At 32.5% G+C, this 9,712-nt stretch overlaps 1 protein-coding gene across 1 annotated transcript; it reads right to left on the bottom strand.

Annotated features, from left to right (window-relative positions):
* Positions 1-4,641: 4,641 nt before the first annotated feature.
* LOC121240107 (non-functional NADPH-dependent codeinone reductase 2-like) lies at positions 4,642-9,379 on the bottom strand. The gene is made up of 4 exons (XM_041137584.1): positions 8,990-9,379; positions 8,604-8,847; positions 8,256-8,435; positions 4,642-5,000 (listed from the first exon to the last, which is right to left on the bottom strand). Exons 1-4 carry the CDS (start codon positions 9,313-9,315, stop codon positions 4,773-4,775), a joined length of 978 nt encoding a protein of 325 aa, XP_040993518.1. The 5' UTR covers positions 9,316-9,379; the 3' UTR covers positions 4,642-4,772.
* Between the last annotated feature and the right edge of the window lie 333 nt (positions 9,380-9,712).

Below are 9,712 nucleotides of genomic sequence, written 5' to 3'. Positions count from 1 at the left end.
TCCAAGTAATCAAGTCCTTCCTGTTGTATAGCCCTTACGAACTAAGTAGGCTTTGTATCGCTCAATAGAACTATTAGAATCATTTTTAATCTTGTAAACCCACTTATATCCAACAATTTGCTTGTTTGGAGGTAAGTAAGTTATTGAACAGGTTTTGTTATCTTCCAAAGCCTTAATTTTTGCTGCCATGGCATCACTCCACTGAGTATGTTATATGGCTTGACGAAAAGAGACATGTTCTACTTAAGAAGAAATGGAAAGGGCAAAAGCTTTATGGGAATGAGAAAGTTTGGAATATGAAATAATAGATGAAAGTGGATGCTGAGTACCTGAAGCAGGAGCATTACCCGAGGAATCAAATGAAGTGGTAGCTAAAGTTTTGGTTAAATTAGAATGATAATCTGCAAGATATGATGAATGCCTATGAATTCTAGAGGATTTTGGAATTTTATGCTGAGTAGTTGGAGTAATTGATTGAGTAGTGGGATTATTATGTAATGATTGAGAAGGCTCACTAGGAATTAGAGAATTTGTGGTAATATTTGTATCTGCAATATTGTTAGGATCATTTGATTGAGAAGTAGGAAACCTGAGTGTGGGAGACTGAAGGAACTCATATGACCGAGGAGGAGGTATCGCAATTGACTCAGTGGAAAAAACACTAGATGATTTAAAAGGAAAAACGGATTCACAAAAAGTAACATCTTTGGACAAGAAAATGGTCTTGTTTTCCAGATCACAGAGTTTATAGCCCTTAGTACCATATGGATATCCAAGAAAAAGACAAGGATGAGCTCTAGGTGTAGATTTTGAACTATTATGAGATAATGTGGAGGCCAAACATAAGCATCCAAATACCCAAAGATGAGAGTAGTTAGGTGTTTGTGAAAGTAACATTTCATATGGTGTTTTGTTAGACAACAAAGGAGATGATGTTCAATCGATCAAATATGCTTGCTATGAGGATATAATCACTCTAGAAAACAAAAGGCAAGTTGGCATGAAATCTAAAGGATCGGACAATATTTAGAAGTGTTGGTGTTTACATTCAACTATACCAATTTGTTGAGGTATTCTTGTCAAAAGTAGGTCGATGGATCTGTCAAGGTTTCAAAGCCAAATCCTGCATATGAAGAGAGTGGGTTCATTTTTACGAGAGACTCTTCCATAGTCCACTTGCTGAATTTCAATTAAGATGCAGTCTTTTCTTAATATAGAATTATTGTTGTCTCCTAGTAATATGATTATTTCTCTTCTCTTTAGAAAACCATATTTTATGGTCGAGAAGATCCCCTTACATTTATTCCTTCGAATGACCTCAATCTTTTGCTTTGAATGACTTTGGAGGGCTTTGAATTCGACTAGACAACGCTTTCTTAGATTTTGTGTCAAGACCAACAAGAATTGCCTTTCTATTCTGGAGTTTTAGAAGAAAAAGTGAATCTTTTGATCGCAACACATGTTTGTTGATATAAAACGCCTATAGAAGAATAGAAGTTTGACATGTCAAACTTACCTTCTTTGTCAGTCCGAATTGTTTTTATATGAATATCAAATTGTGTATCTATGAGTTTGAAAAATGACTGAACCAAAGAGTGAGTATTAGATTTATTTTTCATAAGGTGTACCCAAGTGCAACAAGAATGGTCATCCACAATAGAAAGAAAATAGTGGAAACCAGTAATTGATTCAACAGAGAAGAGACCCTAGATGTCACAATGAATTAAATTGAAAACTTTATTACTAACAGAATGACTATCATTGAATGCCAATCTTTTATGTTTTGCCAATGGACAAACATTACAAGACACTTTGAAAGAAGTACTAATATCAAGAATGGATTTTTGCAATGTTTGTATCTTATTTGAAGAGGGATGTCCTAGCCTAAAATACTAAAAATCGAATGAAGAGAGATTTACAGCAGAAAAAAAAACACTAGAATTCATAGTTGGAGCTTGAAAATCATCTTGTAGCAGATATAGACCAACCACTTGTTTAGCCACTCCAATCATCTTCCAAGAGTGTAGGTCCAGTAAAATTGAGCAAGCAACACAACACAACAAGAAGAATTTTCAGTGAGTCTTTTGACCAAAATGAGATTAAGGAGATGCTTGAAGAATGAGATGAGATGTCAATTTTGTGAATAGTAGTAAGATGGTTTGTAAATAATAGTGAGATAGTTTGAGTTAAGTATTTTTTGAGTTTTGGAAAAAGAGAAAGAAAAAATTGAATAAAAAATATTATAAAATTCAAATATTGTTCGAATATAATTTTTTAATATAATTTTTGTTTTGGGATTTGAAAAGTTGAATTATTTTTTATTTAAAAATTTAGAAAAATTGTAATGATTAGTTTGAAAATTTTGTAATGATTATTTTGAAAGTGTGTGTTTGGAATTACGGTTTGAATAAACCCCTCCCCTTTCTCTTCTCCCGCTCTAATTTCTCTCTTTCACTTTCTCACTCCTCACCTTCTCTATTTCTCATTCCTCTCTCTCTCTCTCTCTCACGCAGCACGACTGCGACCTCTGCTTCCTCCGTAAGTTCCTCTTCATACACTCCAGAGAAAGATTTCATGGTGGACAACAGGAGTTTGTGAATCTTGGCAGACAAAAAGTTCCTCTATAAGTTCCTTTATTTCCTCTTCATTCCTCTTCGACCTCTATCAATCAATGGTGTTTGTGATGATTGCGTTCGAGTGTTGAGTTGGAATAGGTAACCCATGAACGATTTCATGGTAGATAGCAGGTGCAATCGTTGACGTTCTCTCCATTCTCTCTCTCTCTCTCTCTCAGTGCGCCAACGAAAACACCGGCAGACTGATCGAATTTACGCTGAGACCAACGCTGACGGTTTTCTCTCCCTTCACCGGCTGGTTTCGGTCAAGATTTAGACATTTTCTCTTTATCAGTGCGGTTTCAGTTTTGGACCAAAACCGCACCGATATCTTCGATTTTCAACCTTACTATATACTAGTAGACGAATAGTATTAGTGTATTACTAATCTCTCTCTCTATATATATATATAGGTATAAGAGATTAGATATTTAATATGTATTAAAAATTGAAAAATCAAACCGAACCGGTAAAATTGAAAGTACCGGTTTAGGAGGGTAATCAGTGCAGTATTGGTTATTGAAAATGCAAAATCGGTGTATACCCGTTCGGTCCCAAAATTTGTTCAAAATCGAACCAAACTGGACCGGTTACATCCCTACCCATAGCATTCATTGTTGTAGGTTGAGATGATTGTAAATAAAACTGAAGGAAGGTAAGAAGCTGACAACCTTGTTCTTTGGAGAAGGGAAATTTAGGAGTGGTATTTGAATTTATGATTGCTTCATCAAGGCCAATGGAAGATAAAGAAACCTAATTTAAAGAAGATGTTTTGGTTCTTAGATTCTGAAGAAATCCAAGTGGGTAACCATGCAACTTGTAGCACGTTTCAACTGTGTGTCCAATGAGGCAACAATGGGTACAAACAAGCTTAGATCGTTGCTTAGGATAATGCTTGTTGTTTGATCCAAGAGAAACTATATTCGTGCTGTGTAAAGCAGCCGATTCAGTCATCACAAAGGCTCCTAGAACTTTTAGTCGTTTTTCTTCTTGCAAGTGAGAGACAACATCCTATTAATGGATCCCATTGGATCCATTAATAGGATCTACCCTCAAAGATGTGTAAATGAAGCCATACCAGAGTTTGATGCGGAAGCCATATCAGAGTTTATTGCTCTGATATCATATCAAATAATCAACCTAGTAGAAACCTTGTGTATTGAATCACAAGAACGAGAGAAGTGCAGAAGCTTGTGCAAGAACGTCAGAGAAAATAGGGAATCTTGATTGAGAGAGAAAATGGTTTGTATTGTATTACTTGATAGCCAAAGTCCATCTATCGGGTCACTTATATACATGAAATAATTCAAGAAAATATAACTTAACTAAGCTAACTGTGTTTTGTATATTACATGTGTAGTTTATATGCCAGCTAGACTTATATAAGTTAATACATGTTGGCGTTAATGTAAGTTCTCCATTTTCTTAATGCATTTATTTATTTATTTTTATTTAGAGCAATTACATCTTTCATCTATACATTACCGCCTATTTTTTATTTTGCATTCTGAATTAACAAAAGTTATAATTTACACCCTTAACTATCTATATTTTCAATTTAATTACCTCATTGATTAAACCCCGATCATTGAGATTATATATTTCACATGACCATATTTTCTTTCTTATTAATCGAGGATATATGCAAGATGATATATAAATATAAGTAGTTTAGCATTTAAATTGAAGTTTTAACAAGTTTGAGGAATAAATGTGAAAACAAACCATAGTTAATTTGTGCGTAAAAATTATGATTTCTCCTTTTTTATTTTAGTTATTTAATTAAATGTTATGATAATATATATATCTATGCTTTTTTGAGGGCAAGTTTGAGATCATGTCCATGTTTTTCAGAAGAATATATATATATATATTTATATATATATATATTTTAACGGTGATCATGTACTCAAAAAGAAAAATCATGTCTAATATATATAGGTAGTCACATTAGATTTATTAATTAGTATTTTCAATACTGAACATGCATACAACCTAAGCAAAAACAACGAAGAACAATCCAAAGAACAAGAAAAGAGAGAGAGAGATAAGATCAGAGCATGATAAATATTCCATATATAGTAAATAATCGATCATAATTTATTAAGAAAGTGCGATCGATAATGTGAAGTTCTTTCTCGCCAAATGCACGCTAAATTAATAAATCTCGCCATCCCAAAGCTCTGAAAGAGTCTTGTAAGGGCCTTCATCAGAGATAAATTCAATTCCAGGGAATCCTTTTCGTTGTGGAATATGGCTTATCTTCTGTAACTCCTCTGGGCTTAGTTTCCAGTCAAATATGTCTAGGTTTTCTTTTATTCTCTCCTTGTTGAAGCTTTTCACAAGCACACTAACTCCTTGCTCATATACCCATTTTAATGAAATCTTCATATATATGACAATAAATAATTACCACGCAAGTATATTAGTATTAAATTTTGATCCATATTAGCGGCAATAAAAAAGATCAAGCAGAAAAAACAAAGTAAGTATATAAATAAGTTATTCTAACAGCTTAGGCAATTGAACTTAATTTGTTAAGCTAGCATGCTGCTTTTAGGAATACTACCAAGCCTAAGTTAATCTATGTTACTATGTATGTATTTAAAACATATTGTACGTTAGTTAATTAATCGAATAATATGATCAGATTAATTTGAGATTTCTTTATATGTTTACCACCTAATTGCCAAAAAGATCAATGACTCTAAAGTTCAAAATTATGCTAATAATCATTTAATTACCTCACAAATTGTGTAATTATAACGAGTTCTCTCTAAGCTCCCATTTGGATAGTCGGATGAGATGAGATGATTTTAAATAAAAGTTAAAAGTTGAATAAAATATTGTTAAAATATTATTTTTTAATATTATTATTGTTTTAAAATTTGAAAAAATTGAATTATTTATTGTATTTTGTGTAAAAATTTGAAAAAATTGTAATGATGAGATGAAATGAGTTGAGATAGTTTTTCTTTCTAAACGATAGTCAAGATTATGTATTATTCCAAATTCCAATAAATTAAAAAGAGACCGTCTAACTCTAACTATATATATATATATATATATATATATATATATATATATATTATAGATTCTGTACCAGTTTTACAAAATGACGTGAAACATATTTTCCTTAAAAAATAATTTAGAAAAATCTTCATCAAACAAATTATTAATTAGTGGACTCAAAAAGCTAGTCCAGAAGAGTCCAAAGACGTTGAAGGGTCAACAGCAGTGTGGAGAATGCTTATACCATGAATTCGAGATGTGATATACATGCATATGCAAACAGATCAGAACGAGACTTGTGGCTATAGCTAGCCTATATATATATACATGCATATGCTATTATCGTCACGAGCATTAATTAAAAACTAAACTAAATTAATATCTAATAGCCTTAGAACTTTTGGATCAATAGTTGGGTCTTTAATTAACAATTGATATTTGATTAAAAAAAAATTAACAATTGATATATATCAGAACATATACTACATCACAAGTTCAAGTCACGGAAGGAGCGACCTATAGGTCGGATTAAAATGTCTTAATACTATGTATGGATATTATGTTAAGTCATTAAATACTGATATATGAGTGAAGTTGTCAAAAAGAAAAATACTACCATTAGGTTAGTGTCAATAAACTAGGACTATTAAATACTAATTTGATTAAACATTTAATTCTCAGAATCATAACATATGCATGCATGTCATGTCTTCACAAGTCGTTGCACATATACTTAGTACTAGTAATGATATTGATCGATCGTAATTGGTTTTCCAAGTTGGATTTTTCAGTACGTCTTCATATGACGTTGTTGATTGAATTCATGTGACATTTGATTGTCGAGCACTTATTAATTTCAGAGTTTTACTACAAATCAGTCATTATTCACATTACACACCCCCACACTTATAACTTTTTATAAGATGTGAAGGTATTTTTCATGAAGTATATGAGTGTTTTTCCTAGAGTGTGAGGTATAGAATGGTGAATAATAGTTGATAAGAAAAATTTTTCTTAATTTTATGATTAACAAATAATTAAACTGAAAAAAAAAAACATACCATCTTGTTACTAATTTTTGTGTAAGGAATAAAATATAACAAATCATAGTATTTTCTAGGCCCACCCAATAGGGAAAACTTGTTGAGAGAAAAGAAAAAAAGAGGAAAGGAGGAGACAAAAGGCCGAGAAGTGTGTCATGAGGAAAATATGAGAGTGAACATAAATGAAGGATGGTGTGACATAAAGCAAGTAGAAGTGATACAGTGATACAAAGTAAAGGGGGCAAGAGATAAAAGGCACGAGCACATACGATTTCAGGGATTTTTGGCTAGGCTTCTGGAGGGTTTCACCTTCTTCAACCTCACCATAGAGACTAACAAAAGGGGGAAAACTATAAGATAGAACTTAGATCTCTATTGTATAGTGAGGATGAGAGGCCATGAGAGATTGTAAAACAAGTTTACTATAGTAGATTCTCCCTTCCCCGAACCCTCATGGGCGTATGCCCAGTGCCGAACCATGTAAATATGGTTGTCCCCTTCTCTTTACTTTCTATGCATTTATTTACTGTTTACCGCTATAGATGCATGCACGAATACTGTACAACCACACCAGACCACTGTTGGTAGCCCACACAACACTGATCTAAGTCCAGAACAACCTCATCAGGATCGGGAATAGATATTTCTCCCATTCAGAACTGTTATTTTTATTTTTAAGCTTTAAGATTTTGTTTAATACGTCATTAGTTTTATTAATGTATTTAAGTTGGAGCCAGGTATTGCTAAATGAAGCCTATTCAACTATTTCCCCCTTTGGGTCATGTTAATTGTCAACTATAGATAGCAAACTATATATCCTTGATTATGGAACGTTTTTAAGATGTTTGAAAATGTTTTTGAAAAAAGATCTTGAGATGTATATTTTATTGGGTTTTATATATGAAAGAAGATAGGAAATTTTAATTTAAATAAAAAATTTTTGAAATATATTTTGTATTGGGGTTTATGAATATGGATAGGTACTAGATAATTTGGAAACTACGTTGTATGAATATAAGTTTTTTTATAGGGTAGTTAATTTTAATTTTGTAAAAACTATTTTTGCTTTTGTATATTTTATTTTCTATTGGAACCAATTAGGCAAACGATTGGATCAGATTTTTCGAAAAAGAAATAAAACTTAATTGAAAGATTTTTTATATGAAGTTGAAATTAAAAAAAAAAAAAAAAAGAAACGATAACCAAGTGGGTAAGGGTACCTTACACCTCATTTACTACTGATTTATTATTATTATTTTGTTATTTAAATTTAGATTAAAAATTTCAAACATGACATTTTTGCATAAATAGATTAATTTTTATAAAATTAAATTAATTTTTAGTTAAATTATATAATTACGTTATTCGATTAAATTTATTTTTTTTAAATCATGTAAAAAGGTCATATTCTAAAATTTTTAGTTCAGATTTAAAAGAAAAAATAAATAAATAATAAAATAATAATAAAAGAAATGTAAAGATATTATTTTCTATGACCAAAAGACTTTTCAAAATTCCAAGAAAGAACGAGATATGTAAAGGGAAAAGACGAATATATAAGAAGATAATATAATAATATTATTACCTGGGCAACCGATTTTCCTCTAGCATAAGCAATCTCTTTTAGCACCTCACATTCCATTACCCAGTTTGTTCCCCAAAGTGTTCCTTTGGCTCCCAAGGGAGAGTACGCCGTCACATGTATACCCTTGTCCTCACAAAACTCTCTCAGGCTTCTCTGTTGCCAAAGCGGGTTCATCTCCACCTTACAAATATAAAGCATGCAGGAGATGGACATGATGATTACATTCTGCATCCCGCAAACTAATTGAAGATCCAACTTTTTTTAGTAGTTTTTTTAATAGAAAAGGATTTGAATTTGATGGGAAAAAAAAAAAAAAAACACAAAAGAAAATAAAGAAAAACCACCAACTTGATTGACGGCTGGAGGGATCCTTGCTGTGGCAAGTAGGGTTTGAAGCTTCTTTATGGAGAAGTTGCTTACACCGATGGATTTAGCCAAACCAAGCTTTTGACAGTTTTCCATAGCTTCCCATACAGATTTGAGATCTATAGGAAGGAGGTCCTCCTTTTTAACAGGCAGTTCCTTTTCCCCTGGCTTCAAGCTTACGGGCCAATGAATAAGATAAAGATCTATGTACTCCAAATTTAGATTGCTGCACAAAAGATATTGATATAACAAACAACAAGATTATTCCTCATGATTAGATGAACAGAGAGAGGGGGCAAAAGAAGAAACAAATAAACAAGAGCTAGGATAGATAGCTAGCTAGATAGTCTTTGTAATATTAATAATACTCGAGTGTTTTCTGCAGTGCAGGGAGGACACAGTCGTAGTGTGCATCGCTGCACCAGAGCTTGGAAGTGATGAAGAGTTCGTCTCTGCCTCTGATTAAGCCAAGGCGCAGGGCATCGTCAATGGCTTCCCGAAGATACTGCTCGGACTGGTAAAGAGAAGCCGTATCAAAGTGGCGGTATCCCAGTCTGATGGCATGAAGGAAGGTTTCTCTCATGGTTTCAGAGGAGGCGCCAAAAGGGTATTCGGCCGTGCCGAAGCCCAGAAGTGGAATGCTCTTGCCGCTCGAGGAGTCCAAAAGGAGCTCTGGAATGCTGCGCCCAGCCATGATTTTTCTGCAAATCTTATCGTGTGATGTCCGGCCCGTTCCTCTAGTTCACCACGCGCGACTTTATAATAGGAAAAGTGTTATTGCAAACGAGTTCGCCTGTCAAATTGTCAAATTGTGCGCTAAATTACAAATGATTTATTTAGGACTGATTTGTTTTTGGAGATGGGTTTTGATTAAAGTTAAAAATTAAATAAAATATTGTTAGAATATATTTTTTAATATTATTTTTGTTTTAAAATTTAAAAAAGTTGAACTGTTTATTTTATTTTGTGTAGAAATTTAAAAAAATTATAATGATGAGTTGAGATGAGATGAAAAATTTCCTGAAAATAAACAAAGCCTTAATGAACCTGAATTAAAGGTAGAAATAATTTTTCTGAGATAAAGGATTTTT

This window comes from Juglans microcarpa x Juglans regia, chromosome 7D, assembly GCF_004785595.1.
Source record: "Juglans microcarpa x Juglans regia isolate MS1-56 chromosome 7D, Jm3101_v1.0, whole genome shotgun sequence".
NCBI lineage: Eukaryota > Viridiplantae > Streptophyta > Magnoliopsida > Fagales > Juglandaceae > Juglans > Juglans microcarpa x Juglans regia.
This window is presented reverse-complemented; position numbering and strand designations above follow the sequence as displayed.

Excerpts from the sequence above, each read along its gene's own strand:
- LOC121240107 (XM_041137584.1), bottom strand. The coding sequence starts at position 9,315 with ATGGCTGGGCGCAGCATTCCAGAGCTCCTTTTGGACTCCTCGAGCGGC. Across the intron at positions 8,436-8,603 it reads TCCCTCCAGCCGTCAATCAA|GTGGAGATGAACCCGCTTTG; the intron begins GTTGGTGGTTTT and ends TATATTTGTAAG. Across the intron at positions 5,001-8,255 it reads GAGGAAAATCGGTTGCCCAG|ATTTCATTAAAATGGGTATA; the intron begins GTAATAATATTA and ends ATATATATGAAG.